This window comes from Phoenix dactylifera, chromosome 17 (assembly GCF_051530095.1).
Source record: "Phoenix dactylifera cultivar Ajwa chromosome 17, Ajwa_hap1_PhDact_Kaust_v1.1, whole genome shotgun sequence".
NCBI classification, from domain to species: Eukaryota; Viridiplantae; Streptophyta; class Magnoliopsida; order Arecales; family Arecaceae; genus Phoenix; species Phoenix dactylifera.
In genome coordinates, this window is record NC_143206.1 from 12,514,537 (window position 1) to 12,528,928 (window position 14,392).

General features: G+C 36.3%; 1 protein-coding gene across 3 annotated transcripts; it reads left to right on the top strand.

Annotated features, from left to right (window-relative positions):
* Positions 1–2,559: 2,559 nt before the first annotated feature.
* On the top strand, positions 2,560–7,123 carry LOC103707281 (uncharacterized). 3 transcript variants are annotated; one of them, XM_088713598.2, is made up of 7 exons: positions 2,560–2,712; positions 2,894–2,929; positions 3,049–3,102; positions 3,184–3,237; positions 5,302–5,355; positions 5,433–5,504; positions 6,828–7,123. In XM_088713598.2, the coding sequence occupies exons 1-7, from the start codon at positions 2,653–2,655 to the stop codon at positions 6,939–6,941; spliced, it is 444 nt and encodes a 147-aa protein (XP_088569724.2). In that variant the 5' UTR covers positions 2,560–2,652; the 3' UTR covers positions 6,942–7,123. The 3 variants fall into 3 exon arrangements, with proteins under 3 accessions (XP_088569724.2, XP_088569722.2, XP_088569723.2); XM_088713596.2 differs by having other exon boundaries at positions 2,561–2,712; positions 2,891–2,929; XM_088713597.2 differs by having other exon boundaries at positions 2,561–2,712; positions 2,891–2,929; positions 6,846–7,123.
* Positions 7,124–14,392: the final 7,269 nt, after the last annotated feature.

Here is a 14,392-nt window from a genome sequence, read left to right on the forward strand (position 1 = left end):
CGTGTTTGAGCTTGGTTCATTTCCTGATTGAGCTGTTCATTTCCTAGTTGAGCCAAGCTCAAGCGACCTCTTAGCTAGATGAGCCCAAGCTGCTTGTGAGTAGTCCCATTTTTGCACCTCTTGTGACACTGCAACTTAACCTGACCCAAGTCTTATATTGTCTCAGTTAGTCCTAAACTCTATCACAAAATAAGCCCCATTGGCATGCTCTAGTAAGTGAAAGTAGAAGATAGATCACTTTGCCTTCTTAGACATTTCATAGCCAACCAATGATTGACCTGCTGATAAACATGAGTAGCCTGGAAGGAGATACATAGCTCCCCCCACCTTCTAGATATCCAATACAATAAAGGCGATAAACAGAGAGCTCTTCCTTACTAACATTGATCCATCCAATGACGGTCGAAGATTCCCCCTCGGGCCATATCTAATTGTAGTTTAAGGATTGTTTAGTGAAGATTATGCCTTTCCACCCCCTTTTAATTTTGGGCAAGGAACAGATGTGCTTAACCATTTGGCAGCAGCATGAACAATGTGGGCTTCAAAAATTTCTAATATGAACCAGCTTCAACAACCCCATCAGATCTGCTCACTAACCATCATAGTTTGCATTAAGGTGTTGTCCATGAGTATAGCATGTTAATGTGAAGGCATAAATACATGAGATTTCTGATCCTCTGTGGTAAGTGTTTTTGTTTCCGCAGAGAAGTGAGATGTGTCCTATCAAGAAAAAAAAGAAGGTGATAACACCACTATCAATGTTTGAACCATATCTTTTTTAGCGGAGAGGGATGCTGGGGTAAGAATTGTCAGCTACTTCTCACATATCTTCAAAAGAAAATGCTTTCAATATTTCTACAAAATTTCAAGTAAAAAAAATGGTGAGAAAGACTCTCCCAATGAAGCGTCTCTTTTGCAACGTATTACGGTCACAATATCTTGTTAATTGTAAAAATAATAACATGCTAAGATTTAGAATATAATTAATGTATTCAAGTTTGAGAGATATACCTGCGGAAGACATATTGAATACGATCTTCAATCATCTGGAATAATAGCGGCTAGATTTTTCCTTCCTTGCTCCTCACAAAAGATAGCCGTCAATGGGGCAAGCTATCAGCCATATGGAGAGGAGAGGGGGACCTAGCCTATATATAGGAAACATAGAGGAGCCTTTCCATTAAAGGCTCCAAAACCCTAATTGGGTTTCCTGATCTGCATACCAAAAGTACCACAATAAATAGGACTCAATCCTATACATCCAAGGTGCACCAAAGGCCATAAAACAAAATGATCACACATCATATTGGGCTTAATCACAGTACCATTCTGAGTCATACGTCTAACCCGTTTTATAAAACAAAAATATGCAATCAGTGTAAGCCCATATTTTGAAATTATTCTAACATATCTAGCTTTTGAATGCCCTGTAGCCCTCGTAAGTAATCAGATTTCTATGAATCCACTCATTCTCGAGTGTGGAAGCTGTGAATGAGTGAGATACAAAGGGAAGTGTACATTTTATTTCTTTGCCCTGTCTATTTATTGCCCATACATTGCAACCATAGTAAAGATATGTTTGGTCGAAGGGAACTGGGCTCTGAAATGGAAATAGAAATAAGTAACTTACATTCCAAATATTGGGTTGGGAGGAATGGTCTCATTCCCATTTCCAGTTCCATTTCTATTTGTTAGGAGAATCGGAATGCTACAATCCTTCAAAATCCAATCCCAACTCTCCTCTCGATATTCAATTCTCAATCTGCCATGTTTACTTAAAATTGATTTTCCAAAAATATCCCTTTGTTTAATTGATTTTACAAAAATACCTCTCTATTCAATTCAAAACCCATTCTGACTTCAATTTCCTTATGAACTAAACATATCAAGGAATATGGCTATTTCGATTCTCATTTCAATCTATTTCGATTCCGATTATGAACCAAATGCATTCTTGATGTAAACATGAAAATGCATGAGATGTTGAATGCAACTCACATTGCCCAAACATCACTTTGATTATCCAGCTAGAATGTACATATGTTGGTCAAGTAAACATATGACAACCTTAAGGTTGCATTTGGCTCGCAATCGGAAATTGGAATGGTTGCATCTTGCGATGCATTTGATCCATGTTTGGAATCGGAATCATAGGAGTATTTTTGGAAAATCAATTAAAAAGAGAGATATTTTTAGGAAATCAATTTTTTTAAATTAAATCTGGCGGAATAGAATTTGAATATTGAAGGAGAGCCGAAATTTAATTTTGAGGGATTAAGGCATTCTCATTCCCTTAGAATAGGACTCCCCTCAACCAAATGACTAGAGTAGGGGTAACCCATTCCCACTTCCATTACATTGTCGAACTTTTTCCAACCAAATATATTCAAAATATTATATTTATTTTTTTTTACAATTAAATCCTGTCCAAAAATAAATTCAGACCCAAGCTAAACCTAATTAAAATCAATTGGTCAGAGCTACGTCTAATTTGTACACCCAAAGGCCTTATCAGCCCTAGTTTTAATTATATTGGCCCATTGGGCTATCCGGTCTAAAAAGTTCGCGAGAAGATCAAGAATCCACACGGTAAAGAGAGGGGAAGGAGGAAAAAAAAAAAGGGTAAAACCCCAACCTTAGCAGAGGGCTCTTATGGCGGACGCGGATCCAGCTCCTTCTCCACCGGCCGTGGCTCCTCTACCCTCTCCCTCGGTGAGCTTCAAGAATTTCTTAACTTCGATCCAGTTGAAAAGCTTCGATTTGTCTAGAAATTCCTGGATTCGAGTTCTTGCATTCGGGTCCATCTTTCTTCTCTCTTTGTACTTCAGTCTGGTATTAAATGTCTTATGGTCTCTAATTAGATAGGTGGATCTGTTGCTTGTGGTCTCAGAAGAAGTTCCAGTTTCAAGCGCTAGGGGATCGGATTGTGGTGAGATGGAAACACAGTTTCAGTGCGTTTTAAATAATTTTTGTCTTTCTATTTGTGTTTTATGGAAGTGTTTTGAGGTTCTTTCAGCGGGTTATTAATTTAATGTGGTTTCTGGCCAGGAATTGAATGAATCACAGTCGGAGTTGTTGCTCAAACTTCAAGGGCTGAAAGAAGTGTGTTTCCATCCCTCTTGTTATGGTTCGGATTAGGTTAACAGAAGAGCTATTTTGCTAATAGGGTATACATTACTGCAGAACTTGCAAAACTGGAGGTCAAAGTTGGACGCGCAAGTTAAGACCTACAAGGATGTGAGTGTTTGCTTACTATAAATTTACAATTTTAAAAGTGCTTTTTTTTCCTTTTTTAAAGTTAAAAATGTTCTTTAATCGAAAATTTACAAGCTGTTATTTTTGGAAAAGAAAAAATTACATTGACATACCATTAAAACAATTTTAGGTTTAAATTTGTGAAAGATTTTCTAATATAGATTTAATTTCACTTTTTAACTTAATACCTATTCACTCTTATAGTAGTTGTTCTTTTTTTTGTTTTGTTTTAAACTGGTGTATGCAGTGCGGGGTTTGGGGCGGGTTATAAGATATTTTAGTCCGGTTGTCAGAGAGGGGCCTGGGAATGTGGAATACAACTTGAGTTTCATCCATTTTATTCTCAAGAAGAATTAGGTCGGTATAAATATTATGGATTTTATGGATCTATCTCTTTATGTGATAGAATTTACTTGATCTAATGGCAACGTGACAGAGATTTACTAATTGTTGGTGACTTCATATTTGTAAAGTCAGTATCCTTGGAACATGAAAGGAATCTTCCTAGCCTGATTTTGATCGTATTTCTACAAACCTTCATTCATAGAAGTTTAAAATTCTAAATCTTCTAAGTTTGAGTACATGTTGATGGAGCACCCTGAGTTGCAAAGTTGGATATTGGAATTTTAGGAGGTATATTCTATGGAATGCATAAGCATTAAGCACCATATGGTCACCTAGGTGGATAGCTTATGTAAATAGTACCATGCTCTTCCTTCCGTACTTCGCATCTCCTATGATTTCATGGTAGGTTGTAGCTGTTGTTAGTTGCAACCATGTCAGTAAGGAAGAACCCGAGATAATAAAGGCGTTCATACCCAGGTGCCATATTTTGCAATATTCTTTTTTTTTTTTAAGGGAAAGAGCAGGAGGAAGATGGGAAAATAAAAGTACTGCTAATTTCTCTCTTGGTAATGGAGTGCTTGCATAGGTCGCTCTAGGAAGCCTAGGTGCCTTCCACTTGTCCTAGCTTCTTAAGTAGATCCAGGTCTCATTTTGTAAGGGGATACCGACCACCCATGCATAGGCAGGATGAAGTTGTCCTATATGGATGCCTTTAAAAACAATGCTGAAGTACTGAAAGAGAATAATAAAGCCTGGAGGATGGGTTTTTCAGGTGGTTGATGTTGTAAGTAATAAAAAAAGAAAATCTTCATAAGAAACACGACCTTGATGACGTAGAAGATATTGGTGTTCTCGTGCTGTGCTAAGAAAAGCTCTTGACTACAGTACGCCAAACAGCTCAAAGGAGATGAGCTGAATTGGAGGCCGCTCTGGGATGATTTTAAAGGTTTAGATGGTAATTTTTGGTATATATGAAGTGGAGGGTGGAACTTGTGAACAGGTTTGGAAAGGAAGAGGTGTAACTATTAGTTGTCAAGAGAGGTTGGTATGTCCTAATATTACTCTCAGCAGACCTATTGAGGAAAAGACTCAAATAGACTCATGTTTTGCGCACAATGTGATGAGACACATGGGGACATTTCGGCCCTTGTCATTGATGTAAAGTTCGGTAGCATGATTGTACCAAAATACTTATGCATTTAGCATCAAGAGCTAAAATATTCCCATACATCTTTTCGCATGGCAATGCAGAAAGTAGGGGCATTTGAGTATTTTCGTAGGTAGGATAACTCGCGAGTTGGTCCGGTGGGAGCAATGTAAACATTGATTCCTGGGTTGTGATAGCTGGTTTACCTGTAATTATTTTGCACTTCTACTGCATGTTTCTTACAAATAGTTCTCTGACTAGTATGCATAGCGTTGATGCTTCATTGCTGAGTCTTTTATATGATGGGGATTATTTTCCTGAGATATGTGGTGTCAGAATTTTTGGAGATGCTTCATATAAGTCATCTTGTCCTTGCAGGTGCTCGTTCGCTTGTGATTTTTGTATAAGCAGTTATTGTTTGTAATTTCTATTTAGCACTGTCTATTTTGTCTGGCAGCCTCTTCGATTCAATGTTAATTGTCAGAGTGCTAGTGTGGTTAAATTTGTTGTTCTCTTATGTTTTCATCTGATTTTAGTTGTGATAATACATGCAGGAGCTTTCAGAGCTCAAAAAGGCACTGAAAACTGAACTTGGGCAGCTGAGATCAGTAAGTTGATTGAATCCTTCATCTTTCTTTTTGTGGTGTGTGTATGTGTTTGCTAACTCATTTTCTAATACTATTAGGAATTCAAGGATCTAAGGACCCCTCTTCAAACGCAACAAGATGATGTCACGATGAGCTTCAGTGACTTAGTTGTAAGTATTGTCCTTTTTCATACTGTGGGGACCAAAGACTTAAGTCCCAGCTGGATGTCCTGTAGGATATCGGGATAGGGTACCATCCCAAGTGTTGAGACAGGATTGCCCTGCCATTGTCCCAACGTTCCAATTGGCATGTCTTAGGACATCCCCAATCCCAAGTGTTGAGAAGTGGTGAGACGACGGTGCATCCTGTTTTATGGGAAAACTGGGACAGTCTTGTCCCACGGGATTTAAAATCTCGGTTGAGACTTTATATTTTGCACGAGATATCTACTTTGCTTCATGGGATCATTCTGAAATTACAGCTAAGAGTTTGAGAAAACACATACTTCTGGTTTTTCGAAAATGTGTCATGTATGATATGATCAGCTTTTAGGCTGTTGTGTACACCATGGTTTGCAATACTGGTTTCGGTATTCACACTAGTACCATGCATCCGATGTTCGGCACACTCGCCAAACCGAATATCGGTTCGCTGCTGGTACCATATGATATGGTACCCCAATGCTGGGCATTATGGTGCAGTATGACAAACCATTTACATACATTATAAAATTATATATCAATTCTTTACTGAAATGACCTGTTCCTTTGGGTTTCATATTATCCTGATTCATATCATCTTGTTATTTTCAGTAAAATTTACCATTTGCCGGAAAACAGCCTCATATGGGCATTGACAACTCACGAATATGTCAATAAAAAAATCTAGCTGCGGAACTAGGTGGTTTGATGCCTTCAAAAGTTTACTCTTGGATACCGTTTTCTGTGAAATTTGTAACTTTTGATTATTCTTGTATACATGAGGTGGTGGTTTTAAGTTTTGTTATACACGAGTCATACCATTGTGTCATGACCTGTTCTATTGGGCTACTTATTATGTCAATTCGCATGGTTGTTTTGTAAAATTTACCACTTGCCTGAAAACAGCCTTCGTATAAGTGTATATAGTCACAAACACATCAGTATATTTTAAAAAATTAGGGTAACCCGGATGTTTGATGACTTAAAAAGTTTACTCTCATATACCATTTCTGTTGGTGAAATTTATAAGTTTTAATTATTCCATTTATAGAGTAGGTGATTGATGCATCAAAGTAAACAATTATTCTAGATATTTTGGTGCTTAAATGATTTTAGTATTGCATGTATGATGGAGGGGTAACTTTTTCATTCCAACCTCCTTCAGTCCAACTACTGCATCCTCACAGACACTCAAAAAGTATAGCTTGAACTTTGGGTTTACATATTTGTATCGATTCATGAACTGGGTGAGCTTTACATCTGTCTTGTTTCTCTTTTCATTGGAAATGACAGGCTTCATCTACCTGGCAGATTCGGGATGCACCTGAACAAACTGAGGAACCTAAAAATCCCAAGGTGGAGGATGGCATCGAGAAACCGGAAGCTCCTTCGTTAGGCAACTCTTAACTCGATCAAAAAATAAATGGTTTTCTTGCATGGTAATATTGATGATGTGTATAAGGCCAGCTTAACCTTTGAGGATGTAATGCTAATAAGAACTTGACATGCAACTTGTTTCTCCCGTTATATGTGGAAGCCTCATTGCAACGAAACTTCGTAACACCGTTATAAGCATCAGCCATTGTAAATTTTGCAAGTTGTGGAATTGTTCATGCAGTGTGTTGTAGCATCTATCATATTATCCTTGCATGACATTGAGTGTGTTAACGGAGCTGCAAAGTATTAATCAAGTATTGCAATGTAATAACATAACCAGGTGTTCTCAAGCACTCAGGATAAGATGGTACTCCATTTGGTCATGTTTCCATCCACAACTGGTCATGTCTCGCATGTCTCTTATAAATATATGTCAGTATATTTATAAACATATAATATTAGTCTTTAATATTGATATTATGATAATATATTATTATTAATCATATAAAATATTGTTATTAGTAACATATGATATATGATGTGTGAATTATTTTTATTTAGTATTAATATTAGATTTAAAATATTAACATTATCATATAAAATATACTATAGCTGGTCGTGGATAGTTTTGCCATTTCAAAAAATTTAACAGTTTATTATAATTTTCAATTTACTTTAAAAAATTTAATAACTAAACAGAATCTGGTATGAATGCCTGGTATAACTACGCCATCTGCCGTAGCTTTTCTTAGTCCCATTTTCCTTGTGCTCCTACCAAATGCCACCCTAAGATCTGCTTGATTATATATCACTTAAGCCCAAAATCCCCTTTGACCTCAATGAAGTTCCAAGAGTTCAGTTAACCATTAAAATTCCATACTTAGCCACTCATACACTCTCAAATGATTTGAAGTGTGCTGCTGGACATACGTAAGATAGAAGATAAATATTCCAAATGGACTCCTGGAAATTATCTTTGTAAATGTGCTATGCTTATAGTGGATTTCCCTTTCAAGGAATGCACTTCTATTATTTCTTGAAAAATAATAGAGCACATAGATATTGGCGTAAAGTTCCAACTGGGGGTGCATAAAGCTACTTTACGTAACCTCATATTCATTTCAAGGGTGCCAACTGCAAAGTTCCCTAGCCAAACCATTAGATTGGCAAAGCAGTAAGGGAACGATGAGCTAAAAAAACACAACTATTTTGCAAGCTACCTTGAAACTTCCAGCCTCCAAAGGGCACGTCATAGCCAAGCTAATGCTCCACTTAACAAGAGATCAGATCGACACATCAGATAGCAATATTTTTTCTCAAAAAATATCCATTATTTGGAGCATTTTTCCTAAGGAGATCACATATTTATCTATATCTTTTCTATTACCTAACAACACCTGAAAGGTTGATTGATTAAAAAATGCCACAATGCAGCTATTATAAAGAGCATCTGCTGCATGAAACTTTGGCCTCTTGTGCTTTACAAATGCGTGCAAGCACGTTTGCCTCCTTATAAGACAATCAGTTCATTCTTTATATTTCTTATCAAGCAAAGGATAGGGGATACTGACAAGAGATCAATGAACGCAATCCACGTATGAATCTGCTTCATCTGCGAGCTTTAATATTTCCAGAGGTTAGGCAGAGTGCTCAAGCCATTGCATTAGATTTGAATGAATGCTGTTAAAATATTTACAGAAAAAAAATATTTTTATATTTCATTATATTTTGTATATTTTAGAAGTTATATATACTCATATATAAAATCTATACAAAACAAAAATATAGGATGATATAACATCATGCTAATAAAAAAAAATATTACTCGCTGATACAAGTTGTTATGCGATTTCTAAAATTATTCTAACAAGATAATGCTAAAAAAATTAATATTGACTGATACAAAATCACGTTAACAAAAAAAAAACTATGAACTGATATATGCCATTACATGATCCTAGAATTGTACTAACAAATGCATTTCTTCTTTGAACAGTGCAGCCTCTGTATAAATAATTTAAGATGACATGAAACTTCATGCACTGATAAAAAAAAATCATGTTAGGATTCTAGAATAGCTAAATTATATAGTACTATAAAGATTTCTGAGTACTGCTGACACAGAAAAAAAAAGAAGAATAGATAAATACAAACTTGAAACATTCACTCAAAATACAAGCCAAATGCTATATCATACTGTCGGTTGGTAGACAGAATTCAAGCGCATTAAAATAAACAATGCGCATAACTAGGAAACTGTCTAGAGTAAAAAATTATGCAGCTGAAAATAACCACCATGATATATTGAATAATTTGTTCAAATAATTATGTTTTAACAATTTTTACTCCTTCATGCTTACCCAGTAGATTCAAAGCTGCCTTCCCCCGTTTTTGGTGAAACGAGTAGTTCAATCATCACCATCATGAAAAAGCTTCCAAACTAAATCTACCTCGGAACTTCTTATGGCCTGTATCTCTTGGGTTACTAATTTCTATAAAGCTTACGAAGAAACAGTCCATCTGCAGAACCAGGAGTTTTAGGATCATAATGCTCCATACTTGGTGTTCTAATCTGCATCTCTGCTGCAGTCATCTGCCCGAGCTTGCAAATCCCATTGATCAGCCCCCCTGTAGGTAGGTCCGGTTACTGGGCTCGAGGCCTCTCTCGACACTACGAGCAATGCCTCTCCTGACAACGAGACTGAGTGTCTCATTCGCAGAATCAAAATCTCCTCTTCCTTCGCGTAGCCTTGGGTTATAAGACAAGATATTCGGTTCATTTCCTTGACTGGTTCCCTGCCAATCTTGAAGTACCCATTTTCTCACAAATTCATCAACCACATTTGCGAGAAATTATACCCTACATCATGCGCACCACGTCAGCGGTGCCCCGCTGGAATGATCCAAAATGAGGTGAGGGGAGTGGCAACTGAGACAAGCGCGTAATAAATGAGATCTATAAGAATGAGACGAGATGATTGAAATGGTCCACCGCTGCATGGTGCATATGATGTACGGTATAATTTCTTCACAATTGTTATCAAGCAGGTTGACACATCGATGCCATCCAATTCAAGCATTCGGTGGAAGAAATCAAGAGGCAAGTAATCTATATGATGGATTTCATTACATCAGATTCCATGTAATCTACTGGAAAGAGCATATGATGAACGGTTGCTAGCACGCGGGGTATTAATGTTATTATTATTTTAAATATGGATAATAGCATGGCATCCAATTTTTTGAATAATCTTAATTATATGAGATGTAATGCATGTGGAATTTTAATTTAGAGCGAATGATTGGAAGTTTGATTCACCAAATAGTGGGATTTTATTGTGGCTTCATGATCTAGTATTAGACATGCAGGAGATACGTAGGCTCCATTGCATTCAAAATGTTTATCACTCCGATATTAGAAGATGTCTAATAACCCGTTTTAGATGGAGAAATATCAAGAATTTAAATTTTGGAGATTTATTCTTTTTATCTTCTCTCTTCTAATTGCATTGAGACTTTAGAAAGGAAAAAAAAATTATCTAAAAAGCTTGGGGATTGTACAACAACTATGTGATGCGTTTTTTTCTTTTATAAGAGATATATATAGTACCTATTTCAAGTAGTAGAGAGAAATGCCAACTAGGTGAGCTAAAGCTAGTAAGCAACTAGCAGTTAGATATTTTATCTTAGGACTTAAATAAATTGTATTTAATTCTTATTTGATTCTTGATATTATTAGAGTTAGATTTTATTTTTATATTAATATTTCATTGATATAAAATATAAAAACAATCTACATAGAACAATTTTCCCAATTGAAACTTTTATTTTACAATTATTGTCAGGTAAATTTCCATTAAAAAGTTAATAATGACGACCATAAATAATTATTTTAATTTAAAATATTCAGTCGTAAGCTAAATTTGAAATTATTTTTTGTAAGCTATGGTCAATAATGGCAACTCTAGGTCTGAATATAAGCAGAGTTATTGAAACCTTAATTTCAAATATTGCTCAAAGTTTTTCTGAGAAAAAGTAATTATTGTTGAAAGTTGTGTTGCCAGATTTGCTAGTTTGCTAAATATAGATTTGAGTCTTTAAAATAATTATATATTCTTATAGATTTGCCAATTTAATCTCTTGGATTTGATAGTAAAATCTCCAAGATTTGCCAAATATTGTTTTAATATTTTATTTTTGTGAACAAGCTCTTTGATCAAGGAAACGAGCCAGATGTGACATGACCTGTGCAATGAGATAAGAGCACTTAACATTACAAAAAAGCATCACAAATTGGATAGCTTAAAAAATAAATTCTATAAGTGCTTTTCCTTTTCAAAGTGTTGATGGTTTGAGACTTTGACTAAGCCTAAACAACAAATTCTTAAAAATGTATTTATAATGGAAAGTTTGATTGAATGGATTCAATCGAACTTCCGATCAGTTGGCTATTGAGACTGTGGTTTGTTTGGAATTGATGGTTTTTTTTCAGACTCTTAATAAGCAAGCTTTGACCCATTCCATCAGAATTCGACAAAGCCTCAGTTTTTCTACCTGATGTCAAACTTTTTATTATAGTGTTAAATCACCGGCCATGGCTTTTTTGGGACAAGAAGATTGTGAAAATTCCCATTCAGTCAGTAGCTCAATCTACCATCTAATTACGTATATTATTCTTTAACAAATCGGAAGCAACCCTCCAAGATTTGCTCTAATCTTATTAAATTTAGAAAAATAGCAAAGTTTGATATTGAAATGCATTCATTTATCCAAGGCGTGAGTCATGAGATAAAACATCTAATCAAATAGTCGCAAAATTGATCAGAGAAAAGTAAGTGTAATTTGTCTTTAGTTAAAAAAAAAATGTTTGTTTGGGACGGGTGAGGACGGTTGTCATCCATCCGCTTTTGTATGATGTATGGAGGAGTGTCGGAAAATATATCCCTAGTGGCTAGATGCCTCTACAAAGAGACTAGTAGGGTGGCAGACTAGGTTGCTTTTTATGTAGCTTAGCACTCGAGCAAGATTCTATGAACTGATGCATCATTTATCTTGCCTCTATTTTATTGGATGTATTCGTACTAGATATGTAGGATTCATCCTGTTTAAAGGTAAGATTGAGATTGGTTAAAAAATAGTAGTCTGCAGAGGTAGCAACCATCCTAAATTGCACCAAATTCATTGTAAAACTAAACATTTTGCTGCAGTTATGGAAATGTATAAATAATCACACTTATTTTCAAGAAAAAAATTATATTCATGTGGTCATGAATACCCAAAAAAAAGAAGAAAAAAAAGAAGTCAAATTTCAGAACTAAGTTTAATATTCGACATACAAACCTGACTTAGGTTAAAGGTTGTATGTATGTACACCTCCTACTCAAACCTAAGGAAACTATAATTAACTTGGCTCCTCGAGCAAGCCTCAGCCAATGGTGCAATAGGCCCAGATAACAAGGGTTGAAGCCTAAGGATTTAGTTAAGTCATCCGCCTGACACGAAATAAGAGTTTGTCACAAGGATAATTCTGAGAATTTAAGAACGAGAATGACGAAGGAGAGGGGAACGAGTCAATGAGATGTGTGTGATGATGGCTGTCCTCTTCAGTGGTCGGCAAAGAAGAGGTTTTAGAAGCAAGAAAAACTTATTAGGTCCTCTAGCTACAGTCTCTAGATTCTGCTGTGCGATTGGAACATCTAACTATACTGTCAAATACGTCCCCCTTCGTTTTCTCCATAAAAGTAAGCTTTAACTTTTGTTTGTTTGATTTCCGGTTTGATGCTATCTCATAGGTATGAGTTTGCCACCATGGGAGGACCACCTTTGCATGAATTGGCTTTGAAACTAAATCCCATGCATTAGCAATCCATTTTTGCCTACTATTTGCTTCCTCATTATAACGTTAATTACCACGAATCCGGTTCATTTTTGTGGGACCAAGAGCTGAGTTTTTAAAGGACATTCGGGGTCACGGTCGGATTGCATTATGAGGGAGTGGTCATTCCGCCAGATATGATCAAAGCTGTCCATATTATGTACCTTCACAGTCAAAGAGATCATTTCAATGTACTGCCTTCTGAAGCCTCTCCCTCTCCCTCTCCCTCTGTGTCTCGCTCTGTGCTCTTGTGTGTGCGTGCGCTGCCAAAAGAAGTGGAGTCATTTCCCAGTTTACCATGGTTACCTCAACCATTGCACATTGAGTTGAACCTCTCAGAGGTAAAAAGCTGAGGTGGGTGCAACTCTGATCTCTCCCAACTCTGGGAGAGTACTGTGCTGGTGAGAACAAGGAGCATGGCTACTGAGTGGGAAGAATATTATATCTTCTCTGTGTTTATTACATATGGTTTAACCGTTTAAAGCATTCAGGGAGGAACGCATGAACTGAGCTCCTAAAAAGGATGAGGAAATAGACCTCCTTAAGAAACCATCCAGCTCTTTTTGCTCTTTTCCTCCGTGTCACCTTTCTTTTTCTCTCTTGCTTTGGAAGAGCAATTAATGCCTTAATTACCTCAAGCTTTTTTCAAGTGCCCTCCGAGAGAAAGCTCTTTCTAGGGAGAGGGGAAAAGTAGGAAGGGTCTTCGAACTCGGAGTTCCCATGGCCCTTTCCACTTTCTCCTCTCCTCTTTCATTTCTTTTTATTAGGTGATTGTTAAGGATCATAGTAATGATTAAATGAAGGATTTTGGAGGAGAAGGGGAGAAAGGATGGTGCCGTATATTTTGGCTTTTACAATTACATCATCCATAATTATTTGATTCCCCTGCGGAACTCAGAAAGACATTCTGATCTCATCTCAAACAGTTTGTAGTAATGATACAGCATGTGATGATGGTCCTTTCAGGCCCCAATATTTAGCATCATTCCATTATTCTTCAAGGAAAAAAAAAAAATTACATTGCCAGTTTGTCACTCACCAGGACACCAATAATTTAAAATTTGTCCTCTACTAAATTCTGGCATTCAAAATCTCTCTATTTAATTTCATAATAATTTGCTCAAGACTAGTTTCTCCTTCCTTTAATGGTCGACAAGGTGAGGTATGCGATAGGGATAGACATATATCAATTAAGAAGGTTGGATGTATATAGCTTTGCTCCAGCATATCAAAAGAACTGTTTCCATATTTCGAACATACTGCATCTATATCATAGGGGACCAGCCATACTATTGCATCAAAGTCCGATGACATGTACAACATAATGCACAAGCATCTATTTCTAGCTCAATCAAGAGGTTACATATGTCACTTATGTAACTATTTTGCATGAAATTTTTGTCCTACTTCACTAGCATTGGCCACTTGCACATGTTGTGTATAACTGCTGTAGATGCCAGACTTCACTTTCATGAGTTAGTACTTAACAAGTTTTTTGGTACCATTCCTATCTAACATTTGAGAAACATAGAGTATTGTGTGATTTGATGCTGTATATATATTTATCTGTGTAAGTTAATAGTTTGAGAGAGAGAGAGAGAGGAAT

Excerpts from the sequence above, each read along its gene's own strand:
- LOC103707281 (XM_088713596.2), top strand. The coding sequence starts at position 2,653 with ATGGCGGACGCGGATCCAGCTCCTTCTCCACCGGCCGTGGCTCCTCTA. Across the intron at positions 3,238-5,301 it reads AAGTTAAGACCTACAAGGAT|GAGCTTTCAGAGCTCAAAAA; the intron begins GTGAGTGTTTGC and ends TAATACATGCAG. Across the intron at positions 5,356-5,432 it reads AACTTGGGCAGCTGAGATCA|GAATTCAAGGATCTAAGGAC; the intron begins GTAAGTTGATTG and ends TAATACTATTAG.